The sequence below is a fragment of the Leucopleurus acutus genome (genome assembly GCF_964270905.1).
Source record: "Leucopleurus acutus genome assembly, chromosome: 1".
NCBI lineage: Eukaryota > Metazoa > Chordata > Mammalia > Artiodactyla > Delphinidae > Leucopleurus > Leucopleurus acutus.
The window spans coordinates 192,501,399-192,519,078 of record NC_139142.1 but is presented as its reverse complement, the minus strand read 5'-3'; the positions used below and the strand labels follow the sequence as shown (position 1 = coordinate 192,519,078).

The 17,680-nt window shown below is 41.1% G+C and overlaps 1 protein-coding gene across 12 annotated transcripts in view; it reads right to left on the bottom strand.

The window, feature by feature from the left end:
• The window catches only part of KIAA1217, a 497,456-nt gene that overhangs the window by 114,892 nt on the left and 364,884 nt on the right, over positions 1-17,680 (bottom strand). For all 12 annotated transcript variants that reach the window (XM_082847332.1, XM_082847326.1, XM_082847327.1 and 9 more), the window contains exons 4-5: positions 4,661-4,859; positions 450-543 (exon numbers count right to left, since the gene is read on the bottom strand). In XM_082847332.1, coding sequence (XP_082703458.1) covers positions 450-543; positions 4,661-4,859 — 293 coding nt within the window. The remainder of the gene's footprint in view (positions 1-449; positions 544-4,660; positions 4,860-17,680) is intronic.

Below are 17,680 nucleotides of genomic sequence, written 5' to 3'. Positions count from 1 at the left end.
AATTAGGCTGCTAGGACTTGGCATAGCAGATATAAGGATATTAATAGATTCTACATGCAGTTGTGCACGGGCTTTGTTGTTGTTGGTACGTTAGCCTTGTTTTTAACTGGAGAAAAAACAGCAAGAGAGCCTCTGAGTAAGTTAATATATTATAGACCAAGAACCCTTTCATGTACAGATTTTCAGGACCCCCCTGGAGTAAGGATATAACTAAACTCCATGCTTAGAGGTGAATTAGGATGTGTGAAGCCCTGTTTCAATCCCTTTACTCCAAATGATCAGGCAATCTGATTTCTCTACCAATGAACAAATAATGAGTTATCAGACAAGAAGAGCAGTAAGAACCCCCCAGATCTGGTGTTTGGGTGTGATTACACAGGGAACCAACGCCAGAAGGAGGGATGGTTCAACCCACAGAATTCAAGTAAAAATAGAACAGGGACACTTACCCTCACGTCTCCGTTCACAGTTTTCGGCGTGTGGTTGAATGCGTGGGCAGGATCCTTGTTGTACACTTTGAGAAGGGATCTGTCCTGAATGTTCCTGGAATCGGAAACATCAATAACTATGGCAGATGAAAGGAGCCTTATTTTGGCCATTTCCTCCGTCTGCCCGTAAGCATCAGGTAAAATTTAGACATCCACAGACAATCTAGCCGTTGTGTGCAATCAACCAGGCAAAACGTTCTTTTACCATAAAAATAGGCAAAAATAAATAAGGCAAAGGAGAAAAATGACTTCAGCTTTTCTTTCCTTTCCTTTTTATTTTGGTTCCTCAGCAAAGTATTATTCTTTCCCCGTAGTTCTCCACCCGTAAACATCGGGTAGCATAAACCTTCTTTCAAGATTCTGGGTAATGAAAGCTAACACTTTAAGAAACAGTAAAGCTCCCATATTTACAATACATTCAAAGGGATTTGGTTAATATTTAAATATTTAATAGTTTACTTTGCCCAGACACCTGGTTTTCTGCTTATCTCACGAATACATGCAAAGGAAAAATGCTTTTTTTCCCTTCAAACACCTTAAGCAAGGGAAAGAAAATGTATTTGCAGTCCAGAAAAAAAAAAGTACCACAAAGATCAAAACTAGTATCTTTACGATGCCTTTTTTTTCTTCCATAGTGGATTTTTTTTTTTTTTGAAGGCATTTAAAAATTTTACTAGATTCTTCTCTTCATAGTGGATTTTTTTTTTAACATCTTTATTGGGGTATAATTGCTTTACAATGGTGTGTTAGTTTCTGCTTTATAACAAAGTGAATCAGTTATACATATACATATGTTCCCATATCTCTTCCCTCTTGCGTCTCCCTCTCCATAGTGGATTTTTAAAAATACTGTTCTACATACAAGTTGAATTACAGGAAAAGCAGCGGATAAATTCTTCCGCTGGTCTGTCTCTCCCTCTGAAAACACTTAGAACCCTGGAGTCACTCATACTGCTGCAAAGGACAGAACCACAATTCGCTAAGAGCCTACCTCAAAATTATTTAAGAGCTTAGGAATGTCTACGAAGTCCTTCGCCCTCCACCTGCGGCTTTCATCAGCAGAAGGGACACCCCCAGGAACGTTTAGCCCCGTCTACACTGTGATTCCTACCAGTGCCAGCGTGGTGAGCTCAGGGAACCCTGTGCAGGAAGACACGTTCCTTTCCTCCAGCTGCAGCCACGTGTTTTGTGGGCTGATCGCAATCATTGGGATTATTGGGTTGTGTCTCTGTTTTCAACGAAGCGGAGCATCCTTGGACGAGGCTTGCTTCCCTCCAACAAATATCCATCAGTGGTTGCTTTAAAGCAGTGACTAGCCCCAGCTTGCACGGTTGCTCCAAATTTCAAGCAGCTCATTAGAAGTCTGCTTAAGAGGAGGCATGCGGTCCTTGTTATTAGAAGGGACTAAGTTACTAGGAGGTAAAGAGGTTGCGGAAGAAAAGGGTGTGGGGATTCACTGCAGGAACTCACCCTGTGGCTGGGAGGAGGAGGAGGAGGAGGAGGAGAAGGAGGGGTCAAAGTCCCAAGGGACTATGTAAAGAAACTGAAAACCTTACTTGAGCCATGAAAAAAACTCAGTGTGGGTCTGAAGGTATTTAAAACACAGGAGGTTGATTTATTAATTTAGAAACATGTTCATCCAAGATGAACCAACAGTAAAGGCCCAGCTTGCGTTTACCATGGCGACATTTACAACACAGAATTTCAGCCTAAACTCTCTGTAGCATTTCCCTAAGGAAAAGATGGAGAACCCAACACCATGATGAAAGAACCAAACGTTTAACAAATATACCGTCACTTCAAAAATATTGGATGTGAAATGAAATTTGTCTCTGGGTTTAGAAGACTAAAGCCAGTGTCTTCAGGTAAAATCTACATGCTACATTTTTTTTTTTCTTGCAAGGAGCGAGGTTCTATTTAATGCTGATGGTGAAATAAAATAAAATAAAATATACTTGGGGCATTTTATGCATAAAAGCAAAGAATAATAATTCTTTGGAAAGGACATACATGTGATCATCTCACATAAATATTATAATCATCACCACATAAACACATTTTATCCACTTAAATATTTTGAGATCTACTTTTTATATGTAAATCAAAACACTGAAAAGTAAAATTATAGACAAATTTATAAACCAAGGACTTTCCACTTAAACATTTTAAATGAGATTTTAAAAAAATCAGGCTATCAGTACCGCAGCCTAAGAATCAAGGAGACCATCACTTCCGCAAATAGAAACAAACTAACTGAAAATTATTATTGTTTAAAGTGATCACTTCTCTCAAGCTCTGCTTTCATTTATTGGGTTGGCCAAAAAGTTCATTCAGGTTTTCCATAACATCTTATGGAAAAACCAGAATGAACTTTTTGGCCAATCCAATATTTTATCAACTGAATTTGCATCAAGAAAGATCATCTCAGTTTGGAAGTTTTGGGTACCTTTTCCTCTTTGTCGTCCCTCCCATTTCTCCTTTTGTGACTACGTCACACATTCCCAAAGAATGTGTGCAGAAAGTCTTAGTAGTCATACTCTGAGGCTTGGGAAAGCCTCTAGAAAATCATGACTCATTGTAATACAAAAATTCTTGTACGGGCTGCAAGACAGTGGGGTCCAACTGCTTACAATAATCTCATCAGCCTTGAGCTCCACAATCAAAAGTGGCTTTGTGTAGTTTCATGTGTATTTATTATTACCATATCCCTCAAGTTCTCTAACTGCAAAACGCAGAAATTCAAGAAGATGGTTGTCCATGTTAAACCACTACATGGGATTATATTACTGTGAACATACTCTCTAAATATCACGTGATTACTTCATGTTTAAGTTTATGCTTTGTAAATTCAGGATTTTTTTGGTGACAGCTTGATTAATAATTTATTTCAAAAAACAAATGTGAATTTTCTGAAACCCATGAATATTGAAACATGTTTTTAAAAAGCAGGAAGGTTGGGTAACAGATATAGCACCTATACCTGAGGGCATGTGTCAAACCTTGAAAGCTCTAAATTACTCATATGCCTTGGTACATGCCTAAATATGTCATTTCAGATCACTGTTAGATATTTATCAGTTTACATTTATTATGCACTAAAGGCATATTTTTAAAAAGTAGTTCCTATTAATTCCATGATGAAGAAACAGGAAAGTCTGCTATCCCCACAGGGAAGGAATCCACAAGTCCAACTTGGGGCCCAGATGAGTTGAGGGGAGAACATTCTGAGGGAATAAAAAATTCTTGGCCAAGAATATGGACAGTCAGGTTTGGGTCTGGGCTTAGAAATTAATCGACTACATGATCTTGAGTAAGTCTTAACATTTATGCATCTGAGGTTCTGGTCCCATCAAATGAAAGGGCTGGATGAGTCGCTCAATCATTTTTTTCCGCTCTAGAATGTTCAGCGGCTATACTAGCGACTGCTTACTTGCGTTGATTTAAGTCCTGTTTCTCAGGCTTGTTTGGCTGGAAGAGCTCAGATGGTCCCTTCTGTTCTATGCACAACACCCCTGCGGTTGATCAAGATGGTTCTCTTTCCATGCCACCTGCCACAGCATGACTCCATTTAGCCTCGTTTTGGAGTACATTTTACTAGAAGCCCAGGAGAAAGCTCACTGAGAAAGTGGGATCCTTTAGTAAAGGCCAACTATTTAAGAAACAAATGGAAAAGGAAAATGCTTCTTAGCCTCCTTTCTTGTGGACAATAGCATAGAGTCCACTGCTTTTATTCTAACTTGTTCGTATAAAGAATAGGCCAGTGAGATCATTACCTAAAATGTCTACAGGCTCTGTCTGTGATGACAAGAACCCTTGAGAAGGAGTTGGTTAAGTTCCACCTGTAAGTATAACCTTCAATTCATATGATCTTTCTGGGCCTTAGTTCCCCTAACTCTTAGATAAACAGCAGACTGGCTCATTTCTTCCATTCCTTTCAGAAGTAACATGCAAAGATCTGTGTGGGAGAAGTCTGTCCTCACCTTTGTAAACCAAACCTTGTCAATGAGTTCTAGAAAACCAGATAGTGGTTTCACACCTGGTTAAAATAAACCTGCCCATCAGGACAACAGGTGTGCTTTCTTCACTGGGACACAAAGAGATAAGGAGTCGGTACCAACCGTCAACGCAAGATGGTGGACACACGCACACGAACAAATGACGTAACTGCTTACCTGACATCATTTAACTCATAATAGACATTTCTGCTTTCATCTTTGATGTAAATGGCGACACTGGGCGACTCCAGCATTTTCATGGTGAGCTGCTGTGGAAAGGCACTTACGAAGAGAGCACGGATTGTGTCTGCACTTGTAATTTCATTCGGCATCCTGAGCTGCTTGGTTTCATCTCCATACTGGAGATAAAGAACCCCTGCACACAAGATGGACACAGTTATCAGTCACAGACCAAGACTCAACGACACACAGCACAAGCTAAGCCACTTCTGCCCTACCACAGGCACGAATGTTCCGGACACGCTTGCAAAGCACGTCACAAGAGACATGTGTTTGGAATTTCCAAGAAATGCACTCTCTGGTTATGATGTAAATACCCACTTTTATTCTTTGGAGTCTGGGCAGGTGTTAAAGAGGCTCATTTTCAACTATTTTAAAACGAAAAGGACAAGAAGCTAACCTTTGGTAACCTAAGGCAAAAGACAACAATACTCAATTCCCTTGAAAGGTATATTTAGGAATTTGACCCCATAGGGTGAATTTTTTCCCACATCTTTCACTGACCAGGAACACAATCATTATAGCCATAGGTAAACGACATAGGTTATGTCTTTATGTCCATTCAGAAATGTTTTAAGTGGAAATGCATTTCTGTGGCTCTAAGACATATTGAATGTTTACATCAAATGAAAATATCTCCAAGAGCCTGGTGCCCCAATGTGTCAGAAAGAAAATGGAACAAATCAGTTACACAAAGAACAACACAAGCACAGGATCATAGCATTTTAAACTTCCAGGGGGTATGTTGTTCCCCATGAACCATGCCTCCCAGCCGTCATGGCCCTGTGGAGTGTCCCTTCCCACGTGGGGTCTGGGCTTGGCCATGTGACCTGCTTTGGCCAATGGGACACTAGCAAGTGTGATGCAAAACGGAAGCTCAATACGAGTTTGCACAAGAGAGCTTGCCTTCTTGGTGAGTGTGGTCCTGGACACTCCCTCACGGAACCAAGCGTCCATGGAGCCCAACCGAGGCCACATGAAGAAGAACGGAAGCCCTGACTGACGGCACCCGCTGAGCACCCATTCTCCAGCCAGCACCACTGGCCAGTCATGTGGGTGCACCATCTTGAGAGGGGAACCCTCAGTCCCAGGAGAGCTGTCCCAGCCGATGTCCCGTGGAACAGAAATGAGATGCCCCCTCCACACACTGCCCAAATGGCAGAATCATGAGCAAATAAACAATTGTGGTTGCTTTAGGTCACTATGTTTAGGGTCACTTGTTGTTCAGAGATAGATAACTGCGTCGGGACGGAAGATCCTGACATTTCGTTTTGACTCCTACTTCTTGTGAGAATCTCCTGAGGCACTCTACCGGGACCAATAGAGTAATTGTTGGCAGGAGAGACTCAAAACAGAACAGAATGTGACTTGTGCTTAAATATGGCAGTTCATGTAACCAATTTATGTCCATCTCCTTCTGAAATTCCATTCAGATGACAATGAAGAATCAAAAAAGTGTAAATCAAAGAATTAAGGGGAGGAGAGAGGAGACAACAGCAGACGAGAGAAAGCTGACACCTAGGTCTTCAAGCACAGAACTCTGCATAACTGCAGGGCCAGGGAAGTTCAGGAAAAGAGGCACCAGATCCTTCTGAAGCTAAGAACGCAGAGTGAGTGGAAAGCATGAGGGCTGGCTGAATCTTTGTAATGGTGCAACACGCTTCCTCCATCCCCCTGTCTACCCCGTTCAGCCAGGCGATTCCAAAGCCACAGCAGAACCACTGAAGAGGTTGAACCCACGGACTGGATTCTGGGTCACGAAGCACAGGGCAAGGTGCACGAGGTGCCCTCTGACAAAATTCTGGCAAAGGGCTGACGTCTTGGTCAGGAAACTGGAGGAAAGCTGACTGTCCTCCAAGAACAGACCAACAGATTTTTGAGGGTAAGGTTTCGATTCTGTCCGGTCACTCCATCGTGAAGCACCCTGGGCCATATATAAAAGCTTCCAGTGAGTACAACCGTGCCTCGCTTATGCATGAACAGACTAGCAAGGGTTAACAGACATTTCATAAAGCCTCTTTCATGTGAGAAATAAACAGAAAACAGAAACTCAGAAGAGATGAGACAGTCCAAGAAAAGGGGAAATTTGGAGGGCAAGAGCGAGCTCTGGGGACCATGAGAACAGAAATGACAAATTCAGTGGAGAAGAAAAAGTTGACGAAATCTCAAAAAGGGCAGCAGAACGACTACGAGAGGGGAAAAGGTGAGAACCAGTAAGAACAATAGAGAATGACTTCAGAGCCTCTCAATTCCTAATAATGGGGATTTGGGTAAGGAGGTCAGGAAAAGCAGAGCAGTTTTCCAAAAGTATTATAAGATTTTTTTTTTTCTCCCCAAACTGAAGGACATGAGCTTGTAGACTGAAAGTGTTCATGAAATGCTCAACACACTCAGGCTTGTCCCTGAGACGTTCCAGATGGCAGGGGAAACACAGAGGTTCCTACAAGTTCCCAGCGGGTGTGGAGAAAAGTCACAGAGGAAGGAGAAGTCAGAAGGGCATTCACTTTCTTAACAGCAGCCCAGAAACCAAAGACAATGGAGACACAGCCTCGAAAATCCGGGAGGAAATATTTTTGATCTAAGTCTATATTTATCCAAACCATTCATCAAGTCTTTCATTAAAGTCAGCTTCCCAGCGAGGCCTCCCCTCACCACCTTCTCCAAAATTTCAGCACCCATTCTGTCTCATATTTCATACCCCAGCCCTGCTTCATTTTCTTCCTGAGTGTTTTCCACTAGACACTGTAACTCACATTTTCATTATTACTACTGTTTATTGTCAGTCTCTCCTGCCGAAATGCAAGCTTCATGAGGCCAGGGATTTTAAAAAATATATCCAATTCCTCTTGTCTCCTTTTAATTTTTTATTATGTATTTATTTATTATTGGCTGCACCTCACGGCTGGTGGAATCTTAGTTCCCCGCCAGGGTCTGAATCCGCATCCTCGGCAGCGGAAGAGCAGAGTCCCAACCACTGGACCGCCAGGGAATTCGGCCAGGGATTTCTTTTAAAATGTTTCTTGTTGTTGATGTTCACCAGGGCACCCTTAGTACCTGTGATACTACCAATGATATAGTAGGTTCTTAATAAATATTTGTTGAATGAATGAATGAATGAATGAATGATTTATTAGTCATCCAAAAGGAATGTTCATTTGGGGATCCATCTGGGCTATAAGAGCTTTTGCTGCATGATGTGAACAGCCTAGGAATCTCGTTCCTGGTTTGGATACACGTGAGAAGCACGTTCTGAAGTGGCCATTTCCTTGACTGGAGTAGACCTTTTACGTGAACTTAGCTTCTTCAGAGAGTTAGTTTTCTAGAATTTCCATGCTGTTACACGTTTTTCAGTGTACAGAAAAAGCCTTTTAAGCCTGTCTGATCATAGATTGTGCAACGTCTTTGCCCCGAACGGGAGATGTGGTGACTGTCCATGTGATTGCTAATGTCATATCCAAAGGCCAAAACCACTCTTGAGGTCTGAGCCCCAACTATGCCTGGGTGGGGCCCCTGTACATGGGCCACTAGTGGCCTCACTACAGTCAAATATCACGGCCTCATTCCCCCAAAGGGCCTGGTTTTCATTCCCACATCTGCATTCTGTACGTGTGTGTGCTTGAAATAGAATTTGTAGGCTGCTCTGAGTGAAAAAAACAATTGGGGCTAAACTACAGTTACCTCGGGGTCTGGCTGGTGCAGCTGCCAGCTGGGTACACAAGTCCAGTTACAGATCGTGAAAATCCACAGAAGACGGAAAAGATGCCTTTACAAACAGAGGAGAAGAGTCTTTTTACACTTGGTTCGCTCTGCCTTCTCAGTTCAGGAAAGGTATTTAGAAATGCTTAAACTCAGAAGGAATTTTCTGAATCTACCATGGCGTGTTGTTGGCACGGCGATGAGATTCAGCATGCTCTGGCATTCTTCCCTCGCGCTGAGTTAGTGCTGGCTGTTCCAGATTCAGAGGAAGGCTGAAGGACGTTAGATGATAAACTCCCTTTTTGTGAAGAAGGGAAGAGGACATGCGAAATGCATTTATGGGATGTCTGCTGTGTGTCAGGAACGGTTCGCGTGTAATTTCACTGAATCAGCATCTCTGATGAGGTCGGTGTTATGGCCCCATTTCACAGATAGGGAGAAGGCAGCTCAGGAGGTCCAAGTAACTTGCCACAAGTTACAGGTGGTAAAATGGCTTAACTAACTTATATATCCCACTTTGTCAAACCGCAGAAGCCACAATCTCTCCCTGGAAGCACACAGCCTCTAAAATTTTGCATTTAGCCACATCCATTTCCTCTAGCTGGCCTCTCTGGACCATCTTAGCTGTCCTCACACTTTTAGCCTGATCATCTGCTTGAAGATGTGGAAGCATGATGGGGGCAGCTTGGAAAAAATATTCCTGTCTTGAAGTCAACTGAAGTAAATGATGACACAGGGTTAGAAATAATGCACGTGCTGGGGGAGTAGGGGAAGGCGCAGAGCCCTGAAAGCAAGAGTGTTGAAAGGAACCTCACAGCACTTGCAGACCTTCTGAGAAGCCTGAACGCTTGGGTTCTTCCATCTCAATGGCTCTGCAAATGGAACGTGTGTTTGTCACCAAGAACTCTTGGTGACATTCTGCAAAAAATTAAGTGCACTTGGCAGGTCACATCGTGTTACACATCCTCATAATTTTCTGAATCTCAGAATCCATTCCAGAATGCGGGACATCTTCTCAAATGTTCTTTATCTTCATATGGCATGCAAGGATTTTCACTGTGTGACCTTGCTAAGAACTGAATATTCATGTTCCTCCAAAATTCATGTTAAACTCCTAATCCCCACTGTGATGGCATTTGGAGGTGGGGCCTCTGGGAGGTAATTAGGTCATGAGGGTGGAGCCCCTTCCCCAGTGGGATTAGCACTCTCATAAGAACAGACATGGCAGAGTTTCTTTTCTATCTCTGCTCTCTGGCTTGTGGGGATACAATGAGATGATGGCTAACTGCAAACCAGGAAGTGGGTCCTACCCAGCCACTTTGACCTTGGACTTCCTAGCCTCTGCAACTGTGGGAAATACATTGTTGTCTAAGACACCCTGTCTTCAGTAATTTGTCACAGCCGCCCAAACCAACTAAAACAGACCTCAGCCTCCCGTCGCTGCCTTATTACCCCAAATCACGCCACATTCCTAGGACATCATAATTGTACTGGACATTGCGCTGCTCTGTGACCTTATGAAGCACACTCACTCTCCACGCTGTGCCACCCACTTGGGGGACTTTCCCACCACTTCTGCGTAGCACGTGCTCTATCTCTGAGCCATCTTCCGCCAACACTTTTCCATTAAGAATTGAGGAACTTTTCTCAAATATGTATTATTGAAATTGCAAGCATGACTTTTGCATTTCTGCGAAATTCTGCATCCCAATTAGCTGTATTCATCAAAGGGTAATAGATAGTAAAGTGTTAGGCACATAATAGATGCTCAGATATCTTTTAGCTGAAATCAATTCTCCCGGTAACGTGGCCACAACTTAATCAGACGTAGGCTTGCCTTCTGGAATGCCTTCCACAATTTCCCCTAAACGGCATTTTCTGCAGGCAGATGATGGTGACAATTCCAAATGACCTAAATGCCTCCGTTTCTCCAAATCCAGTTTAAGACTAGGCGAATCAATACACATTGTAACTGGCAAATGGCTAATGCCCTAGAAGTATAAAGAGCTCTCAGAGTACTTTCTGATGGAAAACGGACAATTTTCACCTTAATAAGAAAAACATAAATATAAAAATAATAAGATAGCTTTTCATACCCATGAAATTAGCAAAAGTTTTTACAATAATATAAACAGTGCTGACAGGAGCTGGGAAAATGAGTTCCCTCACAAACCACTGTTGGGAAAGAAAGTTGATCCCACTTCTCCAAAGAGCTACTTGTCAATATGCGTCAAAAGCCCCCAAAATACACATATGGTTTGAGCCAGTAATTCAACTTCTACACATTTATGCACAAGGATATACTTACCAGGATGCTCAGTAAATCATCGTTTATAAGAATAAGCGGGGGGGGGGGGGGGAGGAAGAGTGGATTCCTCTCTAGAGGATTCATTTAATTAGAGGATTCATTTAATTAGAGGATTCATTTAATAAATCAGTTCACATAATAAATCCATTCACTGGAACACTACACTGTTATTAAAAGGAATTCTAAAAGAAACTGGCAATGAGAAAAAAATTTGTCAAGTGGCAAAGTATGTTATAAAACAGAAAGGAATTAGACATTAAAAAATCAATTAATCACCTTAATGGCAATGATGGATCCAAGTTTTGTGGGTCCTGAAGCTTATTACAATTTTGAGGGACCTCCTTCAGAATAAGAATACCAAGTTAGAAACATAAAATTCATTATGAAAGTAAATCATTTATTTATAGGGGCCTGAACCTTGGTCTCATCAGGTTCATGGTTTAGTCTTCCTATTTGATGAATGTCGAGAGAGGTTGTCTCTGGGTGGTAAGTTCCTGGGCGATGCTCTTTTCTTCATGATTTTCTATATTTTTTATATTTTCTCAAATTAGCATGCTTTGATTCGATCATCTTAAAAGATGACCCTCACAGATCTAAAGAGACTGGCCAATTAGGGCTTCTATTCAGTTAATTGGGTAATTTTTTAAGCCAGAAGTGATGGGCCAAGGGAGGGGAACATATTAAACTATGAGTGGAGCTGGCAGAATGTAAACTGGCATCTGAAATGGGGAAGACATTGGTATTTAATACAAGTGAAAGATTCTAGTATAGTTAATGTCGTGGTGTTATCCTTAAGAGACTGAATTTAAGAGTCTTATGATTTAAGAAAGAAGTGTAATGCACTGAAATGTACCTTGGACGGACTTGTAGAGATGGCTTTATTCATTCAAGAGACCAGCCTCTATACTGTGCCAGGAATGGGAGGTACAGTGGTAAACCAAGGGCCACACCCTGTGTTCTAACCTACACAGTGGTTCCATAAATGACACTGTTATGTAGAGGTTAACAATTCAGGTCCAACACCAGCTGACATTTTGTTTCAGACACAGCAGCAATTTGAAGACCTGGCCACATGTGTTCCTTGAAAAGTGCTACCATGCCCTCTGATGTCGGAAACATTTCACATCCTGGAGAGGACTCACGTTGCCACGCCCCTTCCTACGGAATAGCTTTTCAAGTAGGTGACAAAGCAAGATGTTGAGCGTTGCCTTGCACGGAAGAAAAAGATAATAGAAAATGTGTTCTCCACAGGAAGTCTGGATGCTCTTTTATTCTGGGGGGGGGAGCAGTGGAGAATAACTTTACTCTCAGCTTTTAGTGTCTTTGATTTAGGTAAATACCAAATCTTTGCTGCAGTAACTGAAATGGATTATATCAATCAGATATTTTCTTATTTCTTTCAGACATGTGATATTTAAAGACAAGGCAAGACTTTGTTAAGTCTTTTAACTAATTTATCTTCTATGAGTTATAACTGGAGAACGATGAAGACCCTATGGAAAGTCTTCATGAGGGACTGAAAAATTGCAGCAGCAATTTTAAGCAAAATGCTAATTTAGAACGTGCTTTAAAGAGTCATGATTGTGGAGCAACACGTGTTAGAATCATGACAGGGTGTGTTAAAAAATAAGTTTGTATAAAAGTTAAATATGATAGAGTCTTGCCCACCCAACAACCTGACTGACAGCAGTCAGTGGACAGAGATCCTTCTGGGAGGTACTCATTCTTGACATAGAGTCTTAGTAACAGCACCGTTAGTGCTTAATCACTTAACTTGGTTTTGTTCCAGACAAATTAGTACAGTTGGGACTCAAGTGAAATGATAATACTGTTGAAGTGAGCATCCCAAAGCATTTCTCTAAAAAACACTGATATCTGTTGATAACTTTTGGAATTCAGGTGGTGTTAAAGATGTGCATATCTAAGATGCTGATTTCTGGTGCCATGAGTCAGTCCTTCCCAGTGGGTCTTACTGCCCTCTTACATGGAGAGTTAGACACTTGACTATGAAGAGGTTACAGTGCCAAGTCACTCAGAGAAACAGCAGCCGGGTCAATAATTTAATCTTAAAGCTTACTCACCAATTAAGGCAAAACATATTATAAGGACTTCCCTGGTGGCACAGTGGTTGAGAATCCACCTGCCAATGCAGGGGACACGGGTTCGAGCCCTGGTCCGGGAAGATCCCACATGCCGCGGAGCAACTAAGCCCATGCGCCACAACTACTGAGCCTGCGCTCTAGAGCCCGCGAGCCACAACTACTGAGCCTGTGTGCCACAACTACTGAAGCTCATGTGCCTAGAGCCCATGCTCTGCAACAAGAGAAGCCACTGCAATGACAAGCCCATGCTCCGCAACAAGAGAAGAGCCCACTCGGCACAACTAGAAAAAGCCCGCATGCAGCAATGAAGACCCAATGCAGCCAAAAAAAATAATAAAGTTAGAAGAAAAAGAGCAACAGAAATTATAAAAAATATATATATTATAAGAAAATGCTGTGAGAAACATAACTGATTGTGCGTATACTACAACTGTAATTGGATTCTTTCTTACAGTTAGGGTGAACTGCTGGTTAAATTAAACATTGCCATATCAACTCATCTTATAAGGCTAGTATTCACCTGGATATTAGGAAAGTAATAAAAGGAAAGACTTCAAATTTAAATGCAATCCCCTAGATTAAATAATAACAAAGCAACTCTAGCAATGTATGAAAAAAGTACATCATGACCAAGAAGAGTTTATCTCAGGAGTGTAAAGATGGTTTAACACTAGAAAATCTAGTACTAATATGTTCTGCAATAATAAATAAGTAAAGAGAAACTCTATAGTAATCTTGATAGTGTCAGAAAAATGTTAAGAAAAATCCAAAACACATCTATAATTTAAAAAAAAATACAATAACTTAAGAATTAAAGGGCTTCCCTGGTGGTGCAGTGGTTAAGAATCCGCCTGCCAATGCAGGGGACAGGGCTTCGAGCCCTGGTCCGGGAAGATCCCACATGCTGCGGAACAACTAAGCCCGTGCGCCACAACTACTGAGCCTGTGCTCTAGAGCCCGTGAGACACAACTACTGAGCCCGCGTGCCACAACTATTGAAGGCCGTGCACCTAGAGCCTGTGCTCCACAACAAGAGAAGCCACTGCAATGAGAAGCCCTCGCACTGCAACGAAGAGTAACCCCAGCTCACTGCAGCTAGAGAAAGCCCACGTGCAGCAACAAAGACCCAACGCAGCCAAAAATAAATTAAAATAAATAAATTAAAAAATAATAAAATAAAAAAAAGAATTAAAGAGAACTTTCTTAATGTGGTGAAAGGCATCCACCAAAAACCTCCGACAAGCATAGCACTCGATGATGAAATCTTAGAGGCATTCTCTTCAAATTCAGAATTTTTGCTATCTTTGCAGCTAAAGTTCCAGTCAATACAAGAAAAAGAAATACAAGGCATATGGATTGGAAGGGATCACCAAAATTGTGATTATTCTTAGATGATATAACAGAGAATCCAAGGAAACCTGCAGACACAGTGTTAGAATATGACTGAATAATGTAAGATCAATACAGAGACTCGAAAGCCACCCCAAATACTAGAAAAAAATCAGAGAATATAGTTTGATAAAAACATACCACTTATAGCAATATGTCAATTTTGAGGAACAATAGTAAGAGGGAGTATTTTCCTACCAGATATCAACACTATTAGGACAGTTTGGTTTTGGCACAGGGATAGAACAAACAGGACTACGGAACAAAATAGATTGCCTAGAAGAAGACACAGGTTTTATGAAAGCTTGGTATGACTGAGGTTGTGGTACAAGTCCATGGAGAAACAACTATTCAATACACAGTGTCAGGAAAATTGGTGCACCATATGGAAAAAGTAAAAAATACATCCTTTCCTTACAACATAAGTAAAATAAATTCCTAATGGACTAAAGACCTATGTGTGAGAAGCTAAACTATGAAACAAAATGAAACATGGTGTTGTATCCTTGCACACTGGTAGAGGAAAAGACTTTTAAAAGAAATAAAAACTATAAACCACAGAGAAAAGTATTGCCTTTTTTTTTTTTTTTTTTTCGGTTGCACCACATGGCTTTCTGGGTCGTGGTTTCCCGACCAGGGACTGAACCTGGGCCTTCGGCAGTGAAAGTGCAGAGTCCTAACCACTGGACGGTCAGGTAACTCCCAGAAAGTATTGCTTAATTAAAATGAATATTCTGTACTACAAAAGACACTGAAAACAAAGTAAAGAAGACAAACCAGAGTCTGAAAGAAGATATTTATAACTCACATGCTCTACCAGGGATTAGTAGTCCGCATAATTAAAGAACCCTCATAAATCAATAAGAAAATAGAAAATGGGAAATAGTGGATATGCAAAAATGGATATAAATACACAACGCATGGCAGAAGAAACCCCAGCAGCCAATAAATATAAAAATGCCCAATCTCACTAGTAATTATGGAAATAAAAATGGAAACAATGATGTACTATTTTATACCCACCAGATAGGCAAAAGTCAGTAAATCCAATAACCTCAATTACTGGCGAAGTCATGGGAAAATGGGGTCTGTTATTCACTGCCGGTGAAAGTGAAAACTTGCACAATCATTTTAGGACACCTGGTGAAATGTCAGATGTGCATCCTGTGAGCTCGCTATTTCCTGTAAATTATCCATCACAGATAAAAATCTCATGTGTGGTCACCGGCCCCATGGTGCTCATTGATTTGTTCTCAGTGGTTCATTCATATAATGGAATTGTCAACAACAGTTATAATGAATGAAGTAGAACCACATCTACCAACATGGATGACTCTCCAAAAGGTAAAGTTGAGTGAACACAGAAAGTTACAAAAGGATACATGCAGTATGATCCCATGTATGTAAGGTTTTATAACACAAAATAGTAATATATATTGTTTATGCGTGTACCAAATATAGCACAAGCACCAAAACTTGCATGGCAGTTATACTCTCCAACTGCAGGGGTCGGTTAGCTCTGGGAAAGAAGAAGGAGGGAGGAGAGAAGATGGGGCTTTACATTTTACTTCTTTAAAAACATATGAAGCCTGAAGCTATTATAGAAATATTACCTTTCTTTTTAAAATTTGAGGGCTACCAGAGGTCAGCCTAACTATATTTTGATAAGCTTTGCGGGGGGGAATAAAAAAAATAAAATTTGACAACTTACATAGCACTTGCTGTGTGCCAGGCACTGACCTAAACCTTCTCCAAACAGATTAACTCATTTCATCTTCTTTATGAGGTTGCTATTGTAATTATCCCCATTTTACAGATGAGGAACACTGAGGCAAAGAGAAGTAACCTGTATGACTCACCCAGCTAATGATCTTAACCACTGTGCCACTCTGCCTCTTAGGTGTTAAACGGATGCGAGTATCTGTTTAATTTCGGTAATGTCTACTATGTTATTATATTGTTAGGTTTTCTGTACTTTTTCCAACCAAAAAATTAAAGAATAAATCATTTTTTTTAAATGTTAAAATAATACTATCTAAATAGTATTGCTTCCACAGAGCACCCAGATCTGACCTAGGAGCTTAAACCTGGATGTAGTTATGGAAATTTGCAAGTTTTCCTTGGCTTTTGATAAAAAAGTGGGTGTTGAAATTCTATAATACAGACCCAAAGAGTAAAGGCCACAAAAGGAAGCAGATTTTCTTGAAGAACACAAGTATAAAAGTACAATTATCATGGTCCCAGAAAAAAATTAATTGGCCTTTTATGGATATGAAAAGTGCAACTTTTACAGAATTTCCAATGAATGTTTTCCAAGTATCAGAAAGACTTTGACAATAAATCAAAATGTATACATACCCATCCCACTAGGAGATTTATACATCGTGCAGGGTCTTCAATCACACTGATTAGCAGATTTAAGCCCAGAGATTACGGACATTAGTGAGAAACCATCTGAGTTAATCGGAAATTTATTTTCTTCTATACTAAATTATTAGTGTCTTACATAATAATAACCAGTAATTATTATGGATGAATGAATATATCTTTAGAAAACTTTTCAGTATGAAATGCTGGTTTTTATATAAATTACAGGTAGATTTAAAAATACCCACCCATATACAGTGTTATGAATTTTATTGTTCATAAGTTCTTTTATTTTCTATTATTATATGAAAATTATTCTACTTGAAAAGAGACAACCTGTCTGGTCCCTGAACTGGGGGAGAAAGACATTGGGAGGTGCTGATAGGACAAACTTCTTTTCTCCTCTGGTAAGCAAACCTCAGGATCGTCAACAATTTCCAGAGGAAACTTTCAGGGTAAATGGGAACCGTGCTGCTTCCTTATACTTTTACGCCCTAAGTCACGCAAATGACAAAAAATAAAAATTATCCTTTGATGACAAATGTTGTAAACAAATTCCAGTAGATCGATATCTGTGGATTCCATTTCATTAGACAGACTCCCCACCTTTTCAAATTCATGTTTTAAAAGCAGTAACTGTGGGATGCTTGGACCCCAAAGAGCCTTTGGTGCTACCTCTTCCTGCATCCTTCCCTTCCTCACATTCCTGGACTCCACATCCTGGTCTCCTCTGGAGGCCCAGCCTTCCGCCGGGGCTCTTGGCTCCAGTAATTCTACTCTCTGTCCATCTGTGACTCTCATGGGACTCATCCGTTCCCCAGCGCCTCAGTGAAATATTTGGGAGATAAAACCCATCTGTCTGCAAGCAGCTGGCCTTTGCCACCCTCAGGCCTGGGTGGGGGGCAGCACCCATGCAGGTAATGGAGCCGGAAAGCCGGGAGGGCCTTGGTCGAAGGGTGATACTCTGAGCATAGGTAGCCACTGACGAATATTCCAGAACACTCACATCTCACTCTTTGCTTTTCTGCTCCCAGGTCTGTGGAGGAGAGTGGTGAGAAAGAGGGCGTGGGCCACTAGGGGAATTCACACCTCACC